Source organism: Papio anubis, chromosome 9 (genome assembly GCF_008728515.1).
Source record: "Papio anubis isolate 15944 chromosome 9, Panubis1.0, whole genome shotgun sequence".
In the NCBI taxonomy this organism is placed as follows: domain Eukaryota; kingdom Metazoa; phylum Chordata; class Mammalia; order Primates; family Cercopithecidae; genus Papio; species Papio anubis.
The window spans coordinates 2,589,332-2,612,495 of record NC_044984.1 but is presented as its reverse complement, the minus strand read 5'-3'; the positions used below and the strand labels follow the sequence as shown (position 1 = coordinate 2,612,495).

At 48.0% G+C, this 23,164-nt stretch overlaps 1 protein-coding gene across 46 annotated transcripts in view; it reads right to left on the bottom strand.

Annotated features, from left to right (window-relative positions):
* Positions 1–23,164, bottom strand: part of CACNA1C (calcium voltage-gated channel subunit alpha1 C) — a 729,498-nt gene that overhangs the window by 117,805 nt on the left and 588,529 nt on the right. For all 46 annotated transcript variants that reach the window (XM_009217701.4, XM_017946457.3, XM_017946456.3 and 43 more), the window contains exons 12-13: positions 14,791–14,951; positions 13,592–13,817 (exon numbers count right to left, since the gene is read on the bottom strand). In XM_009217701.4, the coding sequence (XP_009215965.2) occupies positions 13,592–13,817; positions 14,791–14,951 (387 nt within the window). The remainder of the gene's footprint in view (positions 1–13,591; positions 13,818–14,790; positions 14,952–23,164) is intronic.

Genomic DNA, 23,164 nt, shown 5'->3' with positions numbered 1-23,164 from the left:
GGGCAGTGGTCAGAAGCCCGTGACCTAGCTCTGCCGGTTACCTGCTACATGTGCCTCTGGCAAGACATTTCACTTCCCTGCCTTCTGCACCCCCATCTGAAAAAATGGAGGCAGCTGTAGCCCTTGCCTCATTAGGCTATTGGCAGAATTGTGTGACACGATCCACCTTTCCCCAAAGAGCCCCCTGGAGAGTGCTTGGCACACAGTTGATAAAGGTTGGTAATTATTGTTGTCGCTGTTGGTCTCTAAACAGAAAAAAGCTTTATTTTTTATTTTTATTTTTATTTTTCCCCATGAATGCCTGTCTGAGCTCAGCCTAGGCAGCAGCTTTCTAGCAGAGGCAGGAATTAGGTCACCCAAGGGTAAGAGAGAGTTCATGGCTCGGTGAAGTTTCCCAAGTTGACTGCGTCCTAAGAATTGTTTTTTTCAAGGGCCTTTGCTCTTGAGATTCTGATTCATTAACTGTAGTTTGGGGCCCAGATATCTTTGTTTTTAACGAGCGTCCTACAGGATTCTGATCAGCAGGTGAGTTTGGGAAATCCTAGATTGTAGCAAACCTGTCACACCCACTGGGGCAGCTCAAAGCACGAGTCCTCTGAGTGGGCAGGAGCTCGGTCCTGAGTGGACATGGGCTTTCAGTGGGATCCCTGGGGAGGAAGTCCCCACTCCTTACAGTCTTGGGGCCTCTCTCCACTATAAATACAGAGATCCTGGCAAAATCCCTTTCTCATGAAAAAGTGGGAGGGGAAACCTACTAATGACTGCCGGATGCTGGGTGGGCGCCTGGGTGAGGGTCCGCTCAGGATCAGGAAGTGCACCGTAGCAAAAGGACACGGCCCCGAAGGGAGCAAGGGCAAGAACAGGACAATCTCATTTCCCTCTGGCCCCCTCTGGCCCACCTGCCTCCTAGGTCACTACCTTGAGAGATTCCCAGCTCATCACCAATCCAGACAGTGGATTGCTTTTGCTGCTTCTGTGAGTGACATGGAAGCCACTCCCACTGCAGCCACAGCCTGGGCTCATCTCTGCAGAGAATGGTTCCATACCAAGGGACAGAAGCAGAGGGGTCATAGTTTGGATGGCAACATGAACTTTTCACCCACCTGCAGCCTCGAGGGCACCTTTGGCCTCCACAAATCCAGCTTTTCCTCACTTCTATTTTGCCTGCCAGCCATACCCCCTCTGTTGCAGAACATTAATATACGTTTATTTGTATCTGTTCTATACAGTCTTATCTCACCAAAATAGGCTCTAAATTTTAGACGGCAGAAGATGGCAGGGTTTTTTCCCCCTCCATCTTCCCCATCTCTGTCCTTAAATAAATTCTGTACAACCCACTATGTGTGATGGACTGCCTGGAGCTCCTGCAGGCTAGAGGCTGTAGTGATCTGCTTAAAGAAAAAAGTAAGAGAACCTCTCTGGGGGTAGGACACCCTCCCCTCTTACAGCTAAAGCAGTTTTCCCAAGCCTGCCTGGTGATCAACACCAGTAGAGGTGGCTGGGCACAGAGGTGGGCTGGGCACGGTGGTGGCTCATGCCTGTAACCCCCTTTGGGAGGATTGTCACTTTAGGAGGTCAAGGCAGGAGGACTGCTTGAGGCCAGGAGTTCGAGACCATCTTGGGCAGCACTGTGAGACCTCATCTTTAACAAATTTTAAAAAATTAGTTGGGTGTAGTGGCGCATGCCTGTAGTCCCGCCCACTGGGGAGACTGAGATGGGAGGATCACTTGAGCCCAGGAGTTCGAGGCTGCAGTGAGCTATGATTGCACCACTGCCTTTCATCCTGGGTGACAGAGTGAGACCCTGTCCTAAAATATTAATTAATTAATTAATAATAATAGAACAACAACAACAAAAATACCAGTGGGGTGTGTTAGCATTTCCTACATCCTGATTCCAGGTCCCTCCCTTGCACTGTGAAACCCTAATCTCTGACTCTGGGGCTGGGGTAATCCTCACGCAGCCAGTTCAACACTTGCCAATACACTGGGAGTTGGGAACCAGCAACTTTAAGCATATTTATAACAAGAATTTCCAGCTGTATCCGAGGGAAGAGTGTCTGCATGTGTGCTGAAGTCACAAATCCTCTAGAGATCCTTGGTATGCTCAACCGTCATGGAAGATTCTGGAAAACCCTTAATGGCCATGGAAGGTTGAAGCCTTCATTTTCATGAAGTAAAGAGGCATGTGGGAAATAACTCCAACTGGGATTATACCTGAGACTTAGGTATGTCTGACAGCCATGGGGACCAACGAGAGCTTGACAAACAGGTCATGGCTGCAGACGGAGAGGGCCAGGTGCCATCAGCAAGAAAGTCTGGGGGAGGCCCCAGATGAAGGGCAGCTGCGGGGGCGGGGCCCTCCTGACTTGGGAGCCCCTTGGAATGCCTGGGGCTCCAGGGAGGAGGCAGCTGTGGGCCAGGAACAGATCCAGTCTCTAAGAGGGGAGAACGCTCCTGGGAAGGCGGAGATGGAGCATGGAAAATGGCAGGGATCTCCCAGAGTGACGGCCAAAGGCAAGGACGCGCGTGTGGACACAGAGCTGGGTCTGGAGGAACACCCTCTGCCCACTCTCCCTGCCGCCCCTGCCTCCCTCAACCCCTGGGGTGTCTGGGAAAGTCTGAGCTGCACAACACCGGGGTTCGTGCTCTGATGGAGCTCCTGCTTCCTACCTATCACCTTCCCCATCTCCAGGAAACGAGAACCATAGCTTTTGGCTCAAAGCAAAGTCCTTGGAGTCATCTTCCCGACTCTCTCACACTCTGCATCAGCAAATCCTTCTGCGCCATCTTCAAAATGAGTCCTGACTTTGGCCACTTCCCACCGCCTCTCATCCTCACTGCCTGGACCCCCGCTCCGGGCAGCTGCTCTCCAGGCTGCAGGAGCAGCAGGTGTTGCTATGAGGTGAGACCCACGAAGCCTCAGTCTTGCTTCAATCCCTTCTCCTCTGGGTCAAAGCCAGAGTTCTCCCAAAGGCCTGGGAGATTCTGGCCCCAGAGCCTCAGCGACCACCCAGCTGCACTCCCCTCCCTCGGGCCCCCTCACTCTTTCTCCAGCTCCCACACACGCTCCTGCCTGGCCAAGGCCAAGGCCAAGGCCGTGCTGCTGTCCGTCTTCAGCAGACGTCAGTGGGGTTCACCCCTTCAGCTCCTTCAGACCTCACATCTCCCCTGGCCACCGCTCTATCCCTCATCACTCTCAAAAAATAATTACTTCTTTGCTTATTGTCTATTTGCCCTCGCCAGAATGTGAGGCCATGGGAGAGGGAACCCATCTGTTACATTTATATCCTTAGAGCTTAGAACAGTGCCTGGCCCAAAGTAGGTGATGAGCATTTTGTTCAGTGAATGAAAGAAGCTTACTGTTCGTATGACACATCGGTACTTCCTGGAGGGAAAGGCAAGGGGCCATGGAGTTGCATGGTTGCTTCTGTGCATGTGTGTTTGTGTGCGTGTGCACTTAAGTTGAACACACTTTGCCAGTGAGAAGTAGCTGCCTGCCCCTGCTCGCGTAGCCTTCCTATTCCCACAGCTTCCTTACATCCGTGGGGAGGGATTTTCTGAGATTCCTGACTGTTGCATTGCCAGACCATGCATCAGACTAATATGTATCAATTTGTCCTACAGAAAACAGAGTTTCTGTGGCTTGAGCAACCCCTGGGGTAGGATTTCCAGATCACTGTGAAGGTGTGTCACCTCTGGGGAAGAACTCACATTCTCAAATTCACTGGTCCCAGTTTTGAGGGCATAGATCAGTCTCCGTTTAAAAGATGAATTGGCACCAGCCTACTGTCTACATGAAAAACACCTGGGGTGAAAGATACGTCCTGGGGATCAGTAACATAGTGGAAACATGGCTCAGACAGACAGACAGACAGACAGAGACATGGTTGTTTCTGCTGTTTGTCTTCAGCCTACTGTTGCTTCCCATTCAACAGGGAGAAAGATGGGGTTGGGCCTGAGGCAGGCCTGCCACCTGTCCTTTCCTTTCCTTTGCAGCAGGATAAAGAGGGCAGGTTGCTGCCCGGGGCCTGGCATCATGAGGGGTGCTCAGCTTGCTGAGCAGAAGGCTTCCATTCCTAATGTGCAAATTATCAGGGATGTGTTATGTGCTCATCTAGAAGATGAGACAAAGGAATTGCTGAAATGACGACATGTCAAAGAATGCTGATAGAGTTCAGAGGAGAAAGGCTGAATTCCGGAGCCTGGCAGGTCTTGGCTGGTAGCAGGTTGAGGGTGGGGGCTCACTATCACTGACATGGATGAGATTTGAAGGTGTCCAGGTGGCAGCCTTTGAGGTGGGCAGGGTGACGTGAAACACCACTTAAATAAAGCAGCTGGCGGTCCTGCAGGTCCTCACACTCCCTCCTCTTAATGTGGTCTGATGGCTCGCACAGCTATGGCCTGAAGATTGGATGATGGCCTCCTATCCTAGAATCACCCTCTTTTTTGAGGAAGATTCACTGGTGGTAAACTAGAGGGGTTAATGGCACACTCACAATCAACTGAAGCTTTTTTCCTCATTGGTCAAAAATATGAAATACACACGCTCATACACCAAAAAGGCAAGAGCTTTGGAGAGAAGCAAGCAGCAGCAGAGCAAAGTGCTTCATGTCTGTTGGCCACAGACCTCATGGAGAAGTGGAAAAATGAAGCACTGTCTCATCAGAGTAGTGCACACACATGCCCACAGATGCACAAGCTCACACTGAGTACTGTGGGCTCTACAGCAGATGCCCAAGCTCACATTCAGTGCTGTGGGCTCTACAGCACCCGGTGCAGGTGTCCGGCTCTAGATCACCCCCGACACTCCGCCTGTGTCGCCATCCTTGGCATCAACTTTCCCTTCCCATTCTCTGGCTGCTGGAATCATTCTCGCCAAACTGTGCGTCCTTGCTCACCCCATCCCCCATCTGACCCACTCAGCTCACTGTTTTATCCTTAAAGTACAGCACATCTGAGGGCTTTTCATCACATCAAGTTCTCTGCCACCTAAATTCTCTCCTTCCCTCTACCTTCCTACTCCCAGCCTCCCTTTAAGCCCTCTCACTTGCTGACCGCCATGTCACTTCTGCTACCTCTTCCCTCTGCCTCTCCTGATTTAAGTTACCACCATCTGTTCAGAAACCCTTTTATCTCCATTTGTTTCCCCTTCTCTAGGTCTGTCTCTGGGTTTGGGGCTCTGTGGAATTCTTCCTCCTCTTCTGTAATATAAAGAGACCTGAGCCTTCCTTGAACTGGAACTTTCATCTCGTGAACCTTTTGCTTCAAAGAGCTCAGGGCCAGCTCCTTTACCTTTATTCTAGGTACAGAGCAGAGCATGGAGCTTGCCATAAATAAGAGATCTTCAAAATAACAGTAGCCACCACTTTCAGATGCTCTGCAAATGTTCCACCCTGTTCTCTCTGTGTTCCAGAGAAGGTCATAACTGACTTTGATACCTGCCCAAAATGCTCTCATCCTGAAGGCTAAAAAAAAATTCTTAGTTTCGGTGGCAAGTGATCTATTGTTAAAAGAGCATTTATAAAGCAATCTCCTGTGGTGAATCTGTGTGGCTGGGGCTTCATGGGAGGCAATGGAGGGAGGAGGAGTGAGAGTCAGCTGAGGCCACCTGGGGAAGCAGGTAGCATCCATCCAGCGAGTGAGCACAGGAGTGGGTGTCCTCAGAGCAGAGCTTCCGTCAAGTTGAGCCCTGGCCCCTTAAGACACAATAGAACTGGGAGGGATTAGTATGCTCAGAGGTGGAACTGTATATGCTGGGCTAGGCCTGGAGGAGTCAAGCAGAATTCTAGAGTATTTTGGTCTGGGATAGCCTGGGTCTCATCTACCAGCTCAGTTTCTACTGGTACCTGTCCCAGCTCCCGTCCCTTCTAGCAGGCTGGGAAGACCATTTTGTGGTTTCACTTTTGAGGCAAGGGCTGACTTGGTTAACAAGTTCAAAGGTCTTGTCTTCCCTGTTTGCAGCAGATGTCTTGGTCACATTGAGAACGGAACCTGCATGGGGAGTGTAATCTGGTCAAGAGGGCAAGGTGGTCTGGCCTGGACCTGGGGATGGCCTTAGCAGTGTGCTTCTCTGAGCTTCTGGGCCACAGGGCCCTAGTCACCCAGTGTCACCTAGTTGGCCCCTCCAACCACAGTTGTGTTAGGGCTAGGGAGTCATCCTCACCTGCATCTTCTTAATCTTTCTCCTAGTAGGTGACACCAGTCCATTTCCATTCCAGAGGAGAACCACCCATTGTGTTGACAGCCACACTGCAGGCTCTGGAGTCTGAGCTGCTTTTGCCATAGACTCCTGCCAGGGAACGGGGCCTCTGCCAAACAGACCTCCTTAATAATGGCCCTCAATGAGCTCAGAGGCTCCAGGGGGCCTGAGAAGAGTGGGGGCTAGAAGGTGATGGGAGAGCTGGGAAGGTGTGGGCTGGATCTGCTGCTCGAGGCCAGATGCTGGTGGGGACACGAAGACATTTCGAGCCTGGGGGATGTGCTAACGGCTCTCACCCGGAGCTCCGTAGGGCCCATATGTGGCCAAGATTCGGGAGCCAATCCGTCTGTGCTGAATCAGCCCCAGCTCCCACTGCAAGGCCTGGGAAGGGAGCTTCAGGGGAGGAGCAGCAGGAGAAACAAAGAGGGACTGAAGGTGTGAGAGGGAAAACAGCAAGTGCTAGAGGGGCCTCACTGCACGTGAAAACCAAGTGTGTCAAAAATGAGATGCGATTAGTAAGCTGGTATCACGTCCGATTGAATCTGTCTGAAGCCCTTCTCCCACCCCTCAGAATATGTCAGACTGGGCTGACAAAGAGTAGACAAACTGGATATTGAATCTGGGCAGCACTGAGAGCCACAGGTGGAAGAACCCAATCCATCATGAGGCTGGAAGGCCCACCGTACTGGGGCATTTACTCAAAGAAGACAAAGATTCTGGCCATGTGTATGCCCCACTGTTCTCAATGGGCAGGAATCTCATCTTCCTCAATCTTTTCTATTAAGTAATTTTCTTATAGTCTAGTACAGTCTTCCTGGCCTTTTTTTTTTTTTTTTTGTCTTGAAACAATAAGATGAATGATACGCATACGTGTAGCGTACTCCTTAAGGTGTTCTCAGGTTTTGACAAAACACAAAAAATATATGTAAAGAATTCATTTTCCTCATAATGATATATCAAAGACATCTGCTCCCTTCAGGCATCATGGATGAGTAGTAAGTCCACCATTCATAGAAGCATTTTGTAATGCAAGTGACCGAGTGATGCTATTATGTTACAAGGACAATATTAATTGTTTTTTTTTTTTTTTTTTGAGGCGGAGTCTTGCTCTGTCACCCAGGCTGGAGTGCAGTGGCCGGATCTCAGCTCACTGCAAGCTCCGCCTCCTGGGTTTACGCCATTCTCCTGCCTCAGCCTCCCGAGTAGCTGGGACTACAGGCGCCCGCCACCTCGCCCGGCTAGTTTTTTGTATTTTTAGTAGAGACGGGGTTTCACCGTGTTAGCCAGGATGGTCTCGATCTCCTGACCTCGTGATCCGCCCGTCTCGGCCTCCCAAAGTGCTGGGATTACAGGCTTGAGCCACCGCGCCCGGCAATTGTTTTATTTTTTAAAGAAACTATTCACGAACTTTGGAATTTCAGCTCTCAGTAATAAATTACTTACTGTACACCGTCCAGCTGCTCTGGATGTACCAGTGTGTCATGACCTCAGGGTGGAGAACCACTGATTGAGATCCCTGTTCCCGACTCTTGGGCAACGGGCCCTGGGTGAGGGAAGAGCAGCCTGGAATTCTAGAATTCTAGAAAGGGAGCCATGAATCCATGTGTCCACCAAGCATTATACTACTCTGAATAAACAGCCTGTCTTGCACTGACATTACCGCTTTTCAAACATACACAGATGTGTAGGAATTTAAACTTAAAAGCTTTACTGAATTCATAGTAGCTCTTACCTTGATGTGTTTTCTCAGTCAAAAACTATCAAAAGTACCATCTTGACAGAATTAGAGACCACAGTATGGAGAAGACAGTGGAGATGCAAGAATCAAGTTTTTTGGCTGGGCAAGGTGGTCAGCCAAGTGGGAGGCTCTCTTAAGACCAGGAGTTTCAGACTAGCCTGGGCAATATAGTGAGACCCCATCTGTACAAAAAATAAAAATATCAGCCAGACATGGCACTTATAGTGCCAAGTTACTTGGGAGGCTGAGGCAAGGGGGTAGTATCACTTGAGCCCAGGAGTTTGAGGCTACAGTGAGCTATGATTATGCTACCACACTCCAGCCTAGGTGACAGAGTGAGATCCTGCCTTGACAAAAGAAGAGGGAAGAGAAGAAGAAGAAAAGGAATAAGAAGAAGGAGGAGGAGGAGGAGGAGAACGAGGAGGAGGAGGAGAAGGAGGAGGAGAGGAGGAGGAGAAAGAGGAACAGGAGGAAGAGGAACAGGGGGGGAAGGAGGAGGAGGAGAAGGAGGAAGATGAGGAGGAGAAGGAGGAGAGGAAGAGGAGGAGGAAGAGGATGAGGAGGAGGAGGAGGAGGAAGAGGAGGAGGAGGTGGAGAGAAGGAGGAGAAGGAGAAGGAGGAGGAGGAAAAGGAGGAAGAGGAGGAGGAAGAGGAGGAGAAGGAGGAAGAGGAGGAGGAGGACGACGAGAAGGAGGAGAGAAGGAGGAGGAGGACGAGGAGGACAGGAGGAGGAGAGGAGGAGGAAGAGGAGGAGGAGGAAGAAGAGGAGGTGGAGGAGAAGGAGGAGGAAAGGAGGAAGAGGAGGAGGAGGAGAAGCAGGAGGACGAGGAGGAGGAGGAGGAGGAATAAAGTTTTCCAAATGCACATGAAGGGCAGTATTTTAGAAGAAAGCAGACCAAGAGCAGCAGTAGGAAATTAGGCCAGTGGTTCTTCAAGTGAGGTCGGTCATTGGACCACCAGCATGGAACTCTCTGGGAGTTGCTGGCCAAAATCGCTAGAGATGAGCTCCTTAATGAGCTCCTTCATGGGTTCAGCTAGGTTTAAGAATTGCAATCACTGGTTCAGACTACATTGTAAAAATAAAAAAAAAAAAAAGAAGACATTTCTTCTACATATGAGTAGCAGCCAGACGTTGCAAAGTATTTTCCAAGATATTTTAAAAGAAGAAGAACGCATGCACTTGTCTGATGGCAGGACCATGCACAGATGACTCATTTCAAGGTTCAGCTGAAGGGACCACAATGTCTACTCCCAGCCCATATTTTAGGCATTTTTCTTGGTCACTGTCACCCAGTCCCAAGGCTGGGGCTGTAGACAGGCTTATGGGATTTCCCAACCTCATCAGTCTCTTTGTTGCTTTCCGAAAACCCCCAGAGGCTTTGGAGACTTGAAAATAGGAAGATGACGGCCTTTGCCAAAGTCACTTTCAATTAGACAAGGATTTTTTTTTCTGTTTATAGACTTCATAGAGATCTGATAATACTACTACTCTTTCTTGTGGAGGGACTACAGGAAGCTCTCTGATTAAGATAGATTTTGAAAAATGGTTTCTTGGCAATATCTTCAGATTAGAAATAAATTGGTGATTAAAAATAGAATAAATGTTAAATCTTTTCAAGATGTCATAACAACATATAGCAGCAAGATTTCTTTTCTATAGAAATATATATATAAAACCCAAAACAGGGACTTTTGAGAATTATTTAAGAGGCATTGAAAACTCCAAGTTAAAAATAGCTTTTACCAGACCCCAGGAGGAGCAAGTAGAATCGGCAATTATCTAACAAGAACCAGGGCATAAAGATCCTTTAAGTCCTGTCTCAGGGATCTAGATAAGACAGGTCAGCTCTCAGCTCTGCGGTGCACAGCAGTGGTTAGGAGCACAGCACCTCAAGTCAGACCCACAGACCTGCCTTGCCTTTTAATCCCAGTGTTACCTCTGAACAGTTTTGTGACCTTGGGCAACTGACAACTCTCTAAGCCTCAGTTTTCTCATCTGCAAAATGGGAATAAGAATAGTAGCAGCCTGCCCTCATCCTCAAGTAGGTAGTTGGGAGGATGACTCAAGCTAACATTCGCAGGCCTCTGGCTCACCCTGTCTGGCACAGAGTAAGCACTGGTGCATGGTAATCACTGCTGTTATAAGGATTTCTATCACTTTTACTGTAAACCAAGGACTTTCTGTAATGCCAACATATTCAGGACACTTAGGAAGAGCTCTCTTTCGATGGGGTCAGACAGGGAAAGAAGGCTGTTGCTCAGGAGCATTAAACTTCTGGATTTTAATCGTGCGTATCCGTTAAGTCCCTCATCTGAGATTCAGCCTTCTCCAGGAGCTATCTCCTGCTCCCAATTTCTCACAGCAGGTAATTCCGGCACCCACCACACTTTGCCAGCTCATTATATTCTGTCTTAGATTTTCCTTTAATCTCTTCATGTGCACAAACTCCATCTCCCCAACCAGACTATAGGTTTAGTTCATGCCATACACCTTATTTTTTGATTTTTTCCATCTCTCTGAGCTCAATACACAGTATATACATGGTGGGTAAATAAGTAAGAATAAGAGTATGTGAATATGTAGGTCACTATTAGCTCTCTTCTCCTTCTTCCTTCTAATAATAGCAGTCATAATATTAGATTAATAATAAAAGCTTCTGCATATTGAGTCCTTTCTGTGCACTAAATGAAACACTTTAAATGCCGACCTCCCTGGACCGTCTACAACACCATGTGACCATGCTCTGGGTGTCTGCCAAGAGAATTGTGATGAGAAGAGTAATACCTAGGGACACTTTCCAGCCTCACTTAGCCAAGTTCAGAAACATGGTCTGAGCGATCAGCTCCAGATCCTGAGCAGAAGACATCAACCTCCATCCCTTTTCACCCATCACAATCCAGCTGATGGTTTTAGAGCTCCTGTTATCAAAGCTTCCCCAAAGCAGAGATTTTGGGAGCTCCCAAAGCAGAATTTTAAGGACAAGGGATTTGTACCTTTGAGGGGCACAGGCTGAAAATTCCTTCCAACGGTTTCCTGTCTGTCTTCTAAGGTTGACCATAATGCACATTAAGAAATGTATATTATACTGCAAGTCAAATCTGTATTTCAACTTTTTTTTTTTTTTTTTTTTTTGTGAGACAGAGTCTCGCTCTGTTGCCCAGGCTGGAGTGCAGTGGCACGATCTTGGCTCACTGCAAGCTCTGCCTCGCAGGTTCACGCCATTCTCCTGCCTCAGCCTCCCAAGTAGCTGGGACTACAGGCACCTGCCACCACACCCGGCTAGTTTTTTTTGTATTTTCTTTTTAGTAGAGACGGGGTTTCATGGTGTTGGCCAGGATGGTCTCGATCTCCTGACCTCGTGATCCGCCCGCCTTGGCCTCCCAAAGTGCTGGGATTACAGGCGTGAGCCACCGTGCCCGGCCGACCCTCTGATGTTTTTCTATTCTATTTCATTCTTTCTTTAAAAATGATGCTTGAGAGAATGTGAAGAAATTGGAACCCTTATACATTGCTGATGGAAATGTAAGATGCTTTAGTGTCTTTGGAAAACAGTTTGACAGTTCCTCAAAATCTTAAACATATTGTTACCAAATAATCTAGAAATTCCACTCTGAAGTATGTATCCAAGAAAAACAAAAGCGTACATCTATAGAAAGACTTGAACATGAATGTTCATAGCAGCATGATTCATAGGAGCCAAAACATAGTAACAACCAAATGTCCACCACTGACAAATGAATAACCGAAATGTAGTATATCTATCAATGGAGTATTATTCACCATAAAAGGAAACAAAGTACTGATCTATGCTACAACATGTATGGCCCTTGAAAACGTTATGCTAAGTCAAAGAGGCCATCACAAAAACACATATTATAAGATTTCACTCCTATGAATGGTCCAAAATAGGCAACTCTATAGGGACATAAAGTGAATTTGGTTCTGGGAGGGAAGATGGGGGGAATGTGGAGTGGGTATGGAGTTTCTTTCTGGGGTGATGAAAATATTCTACAACTAGAACCTGGTGATGGTTGCATAACTGCTAATACAAAAAACAATTAAATTACACATTTAAGGGGTAAATATATGGGGTATGAATTATATTTCAGTAGAGCTGTTTTAAAATGATGGTTGTGATCCAATAAATTGATTCCACCACTCCCAGTGGTCACAAGTCAGGTGAAAACCATTGTCCTAGAGAATGGTGCCCCTCGGCCCTGTCCTCATCACGAGAGTCACTGCCTGGCCTAGACAGTGAGGGAGATGGCCCGCTGTGGGTAGGTGCTGGACTGACATATGGAGGGGTGGCCATGTGGACAGAGGGTGAACGCCATCTGCAGTGCAGTGTCCACAGCCCTTTACAGTGGCTGGATCTTGATCACGTTTTCAGCAGAACCTGTCCTGCTAGAAGACTACATGTCTGAGCCTCCCTAATAGCTCAGGTGCCCAAGAACAGAAGCCCTTGCTGAAATTTCTGGAAGATTTCTTCCCATTTGTTTCATTGTGTTAAAATAGACATAACATAAAATTTACCATCTTAACCTTTTTTTTTTTTTTTAACTGTAGAATTCAGTAGTGCTAAATTCATTCACACGCTTGTGAAACCACCACCACCCTCTATCTCCAGAACCCTTCTCACCTTGCAGAACCGAAGCTCTGCACCCATTAAACACCGACTCCCCACTGCTCCCTCCCTGCAGCCCTGGGCGCCCACCACTCTGCTTTCTGTCTCTGTGAATCTGAGAACCATGTACAAATGGAATCATATAGTATTTGTCTTTCTGTGACTGGCTTATTTCACTTAGCATAATGTCCTTAAGTTTCATCTACTTTGTAGCATGTGTCAGGATTTCCTTCCTTTTTAAGACTGAATAATATTGCACTGTATGTACAGACCACATTTTAAAAATACGTTCATCTGTCTAAGGCAGTTGGGTGTGCAAATATCTCTTTGAGATCCTATTTCAATTATTTTGGGCATATACCCAGAAGTGGAATTGATGGATGAGAGGGTAATTCTATCGTTAATGTTTCTAGGAACTATCATACCATTCCCCACAGTGGCTGCATTTTACACTCCCACCCACAGTGCACAAGGGCTCCAGTTTCCCCATGTCATTGCCAACCCTCGGGATTTTCAGGGTTTTCGACAGCAGCAGTCCTAATGGGTGTGTCTGGGAGTGACTTCTGGGAGTGGAGAGGCTGACTTGGCCAGGGTGGTCAGCCCTTCTGCTCCTTTCTACTCTTCCCACCTCCAATTTGAATGTGATGGCTCAGTCTCCAGAAGCCAACTTATGACCCTGGAGAGGAATCAGCACCAAGGCTGGTGAAGCACAGGAGAAGCGACTGAGTCCCTGACCCTTTTCCGGAAGCCACCTCAGCTAGCTGCCTCTGGACTTTCTTTCCGTGGCTGAGTAAGTCCCTAGCTTGCTTACACTACTGAGTTGAGTCTCTGGTATTAGCAGCCAGAGGAATTTCCAAATGATGTGCCATCTAAATGAGCACAAACTCCCCCCATTGCATGTGAACTTCAGAGACACCCTTTGAGGAAGAACAGCCCTGCTCCCACCCAGGCCTTGCCACCTCCCTTGCCCTCTGGAAGAACTTCTCCCTAAGTCCCCTCTCCAAAGTGAGAGGAGATGCCCGGTACCTCGTGATCTTGAATATCCTCAGCAACCGGACGCATCGGAGCACGGAGATGCCCAGTGGGGACATGATCTTGGTCTCTACCAGGATGGTCTCCAGGATGCCGCCACACACGACGAAGCAGTCAAAGCGGTTGAAGAGGGACACGAAGTAGGCCTGCAGGCCCAGGCTGTACATCTTCAGGAGCATCTCTGCCGTGAACAGGGCCAGCAGGGCCTTGTTCGCCGTGTCTGGCAGGCCCAGGAGAGGGATGAGATCCGAGCAGGGCCAGAGGAGGGCAGAGAGGGAGGCAGGGAAAGGAAATATAGTAATTATCTCCACTGGAAAAAAGATCCCCCATGACACCGCTCCCATCCACCTTGGCCAAAACAGAAGTTAGGGCCAAGCCAGTGGGAAAGGGCTCTCTCGTCATAATCATAACAGACATTTACTGAGCATCTCTCATGCGCCATAGGCTCAGCACACACAAGCTCTACTCCTCATAGCAGGCCTGTGGAGATGGCACCACCATCGTCATGCCCATTTTCAGAGATGAGAAAGGAGGTTCAAAGAGGTGAGTAATCTGCAGGCCAACAGCTGCACTGTCTGAGTCCGACTTCTCCACCACCAGACCCCCTGCCTCCTAGGACTCTGGAATGCAGCTGTGGAGGATGGGGCCAGGTCTTCTCGACTGCCCAGCAATGATGATGAGGCCTGGCTAGCAGGACCCTCGTCTAGGGGCCCAAGGAAGGATAATGAGAACGAACGACCCATTGAAGACAGTTCCTTGTGCTCAGGCCCTATTCTCTTCTCTGCGTTTTTGCTCATTCCATCCTCACGTGTTCTGGTTAAGGCCACCTCGGGGCTGCAGGAAGGCCCCCAGGTATTTAAAATCCATGCTGGGAAGTTGGCAGCCAGGGGTCTGAGATAGGCAAACAAGCTGTAGCCCCTTTCCTCATCACCCGGGCCCACCAGTGACTTTGGGGCAGGCTGATGGTGTGGGCCCAGTCAGAGAAGCCGTGTCTGTTTTTAAAACAAGGTAGTGCATTTTACTGTGGGGCTTTAGAACTGCTAGGCCCTTGTTATCTCCAGCACAGCACCTGCCAAGAGCCCTGACCACTGTCTGCTTTCCCATCCACCTTCTGCCTGTGGTTATGCCCTCCCCTGGGCCTAGGGGCTGAGTTACCAGGAGGAAATCAGGGCAGAGCTGGGGCCGCCGCTCACCTTGGACTTCTGTGAGCCAGTGGGGCTGGTTGTAGTGCTCAGAGGCAATGGTGAGCGTGTTGAGGAACACCAGGAAAATCACCAGCCAGTAGAAGACATTAGACTTGACCGCGGCACGGCACTTTCTTCTGCAGAACCGATTCCACCGGCGCCAGTAGCGGCTGGAAAGGGGACAAGGAGAGAAGGGTGGGGATGGCTGTGAATTCAGGTTTCCTCCAACCCAAGATGCAGCCCCATGGCTCTTCTCACCCCTCACTGACCTGGCCTTGCTAGAACAGCCCAACCTGGTGGCAAGGAGCCCAGCTTCTCACCCAGCTAACCAGGCCCTGCCGCCTTGGGGATGCCCCTGAACTCCTCCAAGCTTTAGTTCTCCCATCTGTGAAACGGGAAGAGGGCCAACCTCATGGGGTTATTGTGGGGATGGATCAAATACCTTTTAATGCATCTGGCTGTTTTGAAGTTGAAGGTGCTCAAAAAATGGAAGTTTTTAAAAAAAAATTTTTGTAAAACGGCATTCTTAGAAATAGTGTTGCAAGCAATAAGAGCGTTCTTTTTTTTTTTTTTTTTTGAGACGGAGTCTTGCTCTGTTGCCCAGGCTGGAGCGCAGTGGCCGGATCTCAGCTCACTGCAAGCTCCGCCTCCCGGGTTTACGCCATTCTCCTGCCTCAGCCTCCCGAGTAGCCGGGACTACAGGCGCCCGCCACCACGCCTGGCTAGTTTTTTGTATTTTTTAGTAGAGACGGGGTTTCACCGTGTTAGCCAGGATGGTCTCGATCTCCCGACCTCGTGATCTGCCCGCCTCGGCCTCCCAAAGTGCTGGGATTACAGGCTTGAGCTACTGCGCCCGGCTAATAAGAGCGTTCTTAGTAACAGTTGTGGAGGGGCCCAGTACCACGTCGGGCACTTCTCATGCCTTCTCTCCAATTCTTTCAGTAACTCTGCAAAACATGCATCATGCTGATTGTTGTGGAGGAGAAAACCACGGCCCGGGGAGGCTGTGTACCTCGACCAACATCACAGCGGGCAGAGCCAGGCGTGGGTTTCTGCTCAGCCTCCTGGCCCTGACTCTGCGTGCTGCATCCTTATGGTAGAAGGGGTTCATCTGGAGCACAGGCTCTTTGTTCTTCTGGGTTATAGAATCTTTCCAGAATCTGATCAGCGTTTAGATCTGCCTTTCAGAAACATGGGCGCACACCCACACCCACACCTTTCCATGTGAGCCCATGCAGCACACAGAGCCCTTAAAGCTCACTCATGCTCCGTGGACTGTTCCCAGTGTCCCGGTTCAGGGGCCTTTGTCAGTGATTCTCAAACCTGGCTACACACAGAATTACCTAGGGAACCCTCCCCAGAACCCCACTGGTCTGCAAGCCCCGACACCAAACCAATTAAGTCTGATTCTCTAGGGGGTTGGGTATTTTTAAGGTTCCCCAGATGGTTCTAATGTGTAATGATGGTTGAGAACCGTTGGCTAAGATGATCCTAAAGAAACACCTTTTAAGATTCCATGGTGGAGGCGTTTTCGTTTTCCTGATACAGAGAACATATACAGCTCTATTTGGTTGAATTCAGTAGACAACACGGTTAATAAATGGCTGCAGTGTTGCAAGGAGAGAGGAACCACAGCTGAAGAAGTGCTGAGGAGGAGACTGCAGGGGCCATGCTAAGGGCTTGGGGAGGGGGAAAGGACATGATCAGGTTGGATTGGAACACCCCACAAAAACAGCCCCTCTGTCACCTTCCAGACCAGGGAGAGTATGAGGAATTCTCTTCCTGTTCTCCAGGTTAGAGATGATGAAGGCAATAGATTTATTAATGGCAAAGACGACACGGAGCTGGCGGCAATTTTGGAGGCAGAATCAACAGGCCCTTGAGATGAGAGGATGTGCAGAATAAGAGAGACAGGTATGGAAGGGAGGCCCACATTTTTAGCTGGGGCGATTTGGGAGAGCGGCACGGAGGGCCAGAGGAGGGGGAGTAGAGCTCCAGGCAGAGGGGTCAGCTATGAGAAGCGTGGGGTGCTGAGCTCTGCACATGGCTTTGGGGCACCTGTAGGGCTTGTACGCAGACCCACCAGGCATAGAAGATGCAGCTTCTGCTTGGGTAATGAAGGCAGGAGGAGAAATAAAGTAGAATCCTGGTGATAAAGTCCATGAATATCTGTATTTTTCCATAAAATGATCTCGTTTCTATGAATCTCTCTAGTCTAGACAGACATTCCTCTAAATAAGCATGCAGAATCTGCCTCAGGGCAGAGATTTCAAACCTCACACTGCAGCCCATTAGTGGGTCATGAAATCTATTGAGTAGGTCATGCCTGGCACTGAATAAAGGAATAGAGTGGAAAATATCACAGTGCCTGTCATATCATAAGGAAACTGCTTTTTAAGGTAAGCAGTAAGGAAAATATTTTTTACATAAAACTTTGTTTCTGGGGGCAGGGGTGTGTGTGTGGCATACTAAGTCTGGATGTGAAAACTGGCCCTCCACCTCAGCACGAGGAAGCTGAACTGAGGTCCTCTATTCTAAATCAGAGTCCATGGCATGAGTCTGTTTCTCCAGCCTTCCTGCCAGAGATGACCATCAAGCCTCAGTGTCACCTCCTGGGTCAGGTTATGCTGGTGGTAGAACAGCAAGTCCCATCTGTGTGAACCTGCTGGTCTATGAATGGCCTATTCCTTTCCAGCCCCTGGGCACGTAGCAGCACCATACGTGGGTGTGCCCCGGGGGCAGGGACAGCTCTGTGCTGTGTGCACTGCCCTCAGCCTTGGTCCTCTACTTCCAGAGCAGAAGGCCCTCCAAACATCAGCAAACTCCAAGATGCTAGCGACAACTAGTGTTCCAAGGTTCCAGGATGTGGACCTCAGCTGTTACGGATCCCTGCACCCACCCGCCGCAAAATTGCCTCTTGGAGTAGCCTGACTTCATCCACCTTTCTATTCTGTCCTTTTTCTACCGATGGTCTGCAGAAAATCCTGTTACCAAGCCTTTGCTAAATCTAGGATGAGGTTAGGAGAACGAAGAGTAATCTAAGAAGGGTACTCTTTCCTCAGGACTGCAGGGAGAACTTAGATTTTGGCCTGAGGAGCGGGGAGGGGAGAAAGGATTAATCCGGGCAGTGTTCTGCTCTGGCTTGAAGGTCGTCTCCAGTGAGGGCCACACCTTACACGGGACACTTGCCTACCACTTGGGGGAAAATCCACTACACAGGGAAGCAGGCCACCAGGTGTAAAATATGGTTTCTAATCTGTATACTGAAGAGATATCTGCACTCCTATGTTCACTGCAGCACTATTTACAATAGCCAAGATACAGAATCAACCAAAGCGTCCATCAGCAGATGAATGGAGAAAATGCGGTACGTGCACACACTGGAATATTGTTTAGCTATAAAAAAGAATGAAATTCTGTCATTTGCAACAACATGGATAGAACTGGAGGCCATTATATTAAGTGAAATAAGCCAGGCACAGAAAGACAAATTGTGATATTCTCACTCACATGTGGGAGCTAAAAATTAAAGCAATTGAACTCATGGATACGGAGAGTAGAATGATGGTTACCAGAAGCTGGAAAGGGTAGTGGAGATGGTAAATAGGTGAAAAAATGTAGTTAAATAGAATAAATATGATGTAATATTTGATCATACAACATAGGAGAGAAGGATGGTGACTACAGTCATAATTTATTGTATATTTTAAAATAGCTAAAAGAGTGGAATTGGAATGTTCCTAATGCAAAGAAATGATAAGTGCTTGACGTGAGGAATACCCCGATAACCCCGGTTTGATTTTTACACATTTTACACCTGGATCAAAACGTCACATGCACCCCATAAATATATACACCTATTAGTGCCCATAGTCATTAACAATTTAAAAAGTTATGATTTCTAAATGCACTTTGGGATTCTTGCATCCCCAGACATATTGCCCTGGATTCGAGGGAGGATGGTGGAGGGTGGACGGAGGGACAAAGGAATGAGACAATGAGTACCAGATGGCCCTCTTGAGAGGAGACCTCTGAAGTTTGCCAGATCTTGATACTAAACAGTCTTATCTTGCAGGGCATGCCACCGCTTCTTTCCTGTGATTGTGATTATTAATATTGTACAGAAATTTGGCAAGTAGTTTTTTCCCCTAAAAAATGAATTTTCAGGACAAACTCATATCTGATCTTAAACAGCTGACAGTGAAGTTTGCAAAGAACATGTTTTAAATAGATACAATCTCAAGTTCCAGAAATCACTGATAATTGTTATTCAGAGTCCAAGGCAATCAAGGTTGCTTTCTTTACAGTATGTAGAGCTGTCTTAGAGTGGGTTTAATATGAGAACTTGATTATGCCCCTCTTTCCTCATGCTTGGGGGTAGTGGGTATGGGTGCTGGGTGGTTAGGCCTGTCCCATGGGTCTGGAGCTGCTCTACAGACCCCTGAGGAGTGGCCAGAGCGGACACAGGACGGTGTCCCTTTAAACTGGGGTGCTCCTGAGCAGACCCATTTGGGAGAGTCACATGGATTTGGGCTGGGGTGGGGGTGGGGTAATTACTATCCAGAGAAAGTATTTAAAGATAATTACACACCTCCCACTCTTCAAAATATAGCTTTGCTTGACAACTGGTTTCCTGGCAACACTTCCTACTGTATAATAAATGTAATGGTTTATTAGAATGTGTAAATTTATTTGTGTTTACAGATGCATGGAGGATACAGAAATTAAATGATAAAATAGGGAGGAGAAATTTGCCTGCTATTCATGTTCCCTTCACACTAACTGGAAGTCATTTTCTCTAAAAATAGAACCTTCCATATGTAGACACAGGAGAGAGGGATGGTTACGAATGGGTCTCATCTATGTCTCTAAACTTTGAGATCACTGCATTCCCAGGGGAAACTTCTGCTCTCGCAGCCCCAGCTCCGCCTGCCCTTCTCCCTACACTGGACCTTCCTCTTGCCTGTCCAGCTGCATGGCAAGTCCCCCCAGCTACCGGAAACTCCACCTTTGCTCCATCCTCTCTGTCCTGCCCCTCCTGTGGGGCTCACACTGAGTCCCAGCTTCTCCGTGATGCATGCTTCTAGTCTTCTCAGCCTGGGCACTCTCCAGTGCTTACTGTCTGCATTACTCATTTTAGTTACACATTCAAGAAATAGTTACTAAACACCGACCATGGAAGGGTACCAGATACCCAGCAGCTAGCACAATGCCCTCAGGCCTCCTCTGTGTAAAACCTACCCGGAGACACAGACCACTAAGTGAGCAGTCACAGCAGGGCCTAAGTGCTGGGCGGGTCCACGAGGAAGTACACAAAAGGACACCTTAGGCAAGAAGGGTCCCCAGAGGAAACGACTTACCATTTCCTTGTATTGTCAGTTACCTTGTGTTTGTATGGTCCTGCCTCTCCACGGGGCTCACAAGACCCACGAAGGAATGGGGCTGTGTCTTACACTTGCTTACAGACCCACGGGACTCAGCCCAGTCCATCCTGCACAAGAACCCCTGGCTGACGGCATGGCTGAGCAGCAGAGATGAACTCTACGCAAATGGACCACCTCCCTCTGGAAGACAAGGCTGAAGATTCCCGGAGCTCTTGTGAACCAGGGCTCAGGGTAGAGCTGAGGAGAGGGCAGTGCTCATACCTAAAACAGTTTGCTTGATACGCAATGGCGGACAGGCATCTGGAATCGCAGACAACATCAAAATGATGGGCCCTGCAGGCTCCTTCAAGTGGCTAGAGTAAGTTTCCAATTTTTTTTTTTTTTTACCAGAACCAACAACAAACAGCACAGAAAATCATTAAGTTTAATTGTCTTGTAAATAAGTAACTTTATGAAGGACTATTAGAGATTGGGGCAAATTTGGATTTGTGCCTTGTTGCTGATGGCATGGCAGAATTGGAGAGAACACTGGAAGCACATTTCACTGAAGACTGGGCAAGCCAGTCCTCCCAATTTTAGAACCCCATGAGGTTCACTTCAGAACTCTGTAAAGTTGAGCTCCAGAAACTCCAACTTGTCTAATTAATCCCTTCAGGTTGCAAAAGACTTCCTGCATCATTTGTTTCCTAACTGTTTACATTCTGTTCCGAACAGTGAGCTCCAGATGCCACAAATCTCTTATTTTAACTAATTCCTCTAAGTGAAAACCTGGATTACCAAGGGAATACTCTACGATGCCTGTAATATACTATGGCTGTAATCCATTAACTGGCCAAATTTTCCCTAAAGGTTCCATTCCTATACTTCCTTTAAAGAAACATGACTTTGGATCATTCTGTTTTGCAAATGGAATAGGCCAGTTTGAGACTCAAATTCCATTATCTGTAATTGTTCAACTGTTTCACCTAACTTGAGAAAATGATTAGGAATCCTTTCAAAATGTTGGTGGCATTTTCAATCTATTTGTAGCCTTTGATATTCCCTAAGCAGACACCATCAGTGAACTGCTGAATCCAGATCAGACAGCTGCTGGGTGATACCTGCTCATGTGTGAAACCTCCAGGGCCATGTGGCCTTGTGTGGCAGCTGCTAGCAACATGCAGCTACTGTGCATGGGAAACGTGGTCAGTCCAGACTGAGATGTGCAGTACCGGCAAAACCCACTGAATTTCAGACTTAGCACAAAAGCATGAATGCAAAATATCTCATTAATACTTTTTATATGAATTACATATTGAAATAGTAATGTTTTAGAGACACTGGTTTAAATCAAAGAAATTTCCTGTTTCTTTTTATTTTTTAACCTGCCTACTAGAACATTTTTAAAAGTACATATGTGGCTTGCATTGTATTTCTGTTGAATAGCATGCCTCTAGAGTTATGCACTCTGTGGACACACTAGCTATACAGGAACAGAGTTTACTATTCCTGGGCAGAACCTCATCACTAGGATGGCACAGGGATTGGCAGCAGAGCCCCTGGGTATGAGTTCTGACTCAGCCATACTAGAGCCCTGTGACCTGGGCCTCTCAAAGCCTTAAGATCCTCATCTGGAAATGAGTTTCGATGATAGTGACAACCTACTAGCTGCAAACCTTTAGGAGAACAAAATCTGCTGTCTGCAATGCTGTGGTGTATTGTGGGGTGGCTGCAGAAGGAGAAGGCCTTCCCAGAGGCAGATGATCAGGGCTGAATGGCCAGCACGTAGCAAAGCCTCAGGGCCGAGGGAGACTCCAGAGGTTTACAGGCACCAAGGCTCTTTCCCTCTTGTTCAAAAGCACAGCTTGCACCATAGATCACTGGATGAATATAATGTTGCCGGAGTGTTCCAGGCAATCTCTAACTCGAGACACAAGTACGCAATTTTCCCTTCCATCCTCTGGATCATATTCATTCATTCATTCATTTATTAATTTATGATTTAACCACTTGCATGAAGTGAGAGTGATATTTTGGAAATATTTTCAAGTGTATTTTTAATCCCTTTACTCTTATTGTGTGGGGGCTTTGGAACTGTTAAAGCACAACATGCTTTTTCAGCTTTGACTGTCAAATTGGATATTTTGTTTGAATCTGTGTCAAGTCTATTGTCTTACTGGGGCAAGATCTTTCATTAATTAATTCACTCACTCACTCAGCAAATATTTATTAGGTCCTTGTTATGTACCAGCCACTTCTCCAGATATTGGAGATAAAGCAGTAAGAGCCAAGCATTACTGAGAGAGAGAATTTTTTTTTTTTTTTAAATTTTTGGAGCTCTTTCTCTGTAATAAGAGCCAGAGCTGATGGGGTGGACCCTAGATTTTTTATGCAGACGAGGTCTTGGTTTGAGAGAAAGAGGAACTGGGAAAAAAGCCTGTATTTTCCAGTCCTAGTGAAATGGGAGAGAAAGAATGTGTCAGAAGTGGAGCAAAAGTCAGAGACCAGGGTCCTCACTTAATTTTTAGCCCTTGGGCACCACACCTCAAGAGGTTGGTGGGGGGTTGCTTTAGAAACACCCAGATGGCCATGGGGAGGCCCAGGGACACTGGAGCTGGTGGAGTGCCTTGGCAGACCCTGGGAGGTCAGCCCTTGGCTTGAAGCTTATCCTGGCTGTTACAGAGGGCGTGATGGGACACCAGTAGGCCAACGAGCCTGCCGTAGTGCTGCTGCCTCCCCCAGTTCCTTCAGAGAGCGTGAGGGACTTCGAAGTGTCCGTGTACTCAGCTGAGGTGTAGAGGTGCTAAAGTCAGTGGGCCAACAGAACTCAAGGGTCAGAGAGCAGAGGTGGAGATTTCAAGGCAGAGGGCATGGACTCCAGCAGTGGATGCTCTAACCAGATGGACCTCAGTGGGTACCAGTTCAGACAGCAGTCCAGCCTAGCCCCATGCAGCAGAGATGAGCATCCAGAGGGCTTGTGTGGCTTGTAGGACCAGCCCTCATCATTCCCTGCTTCCTGG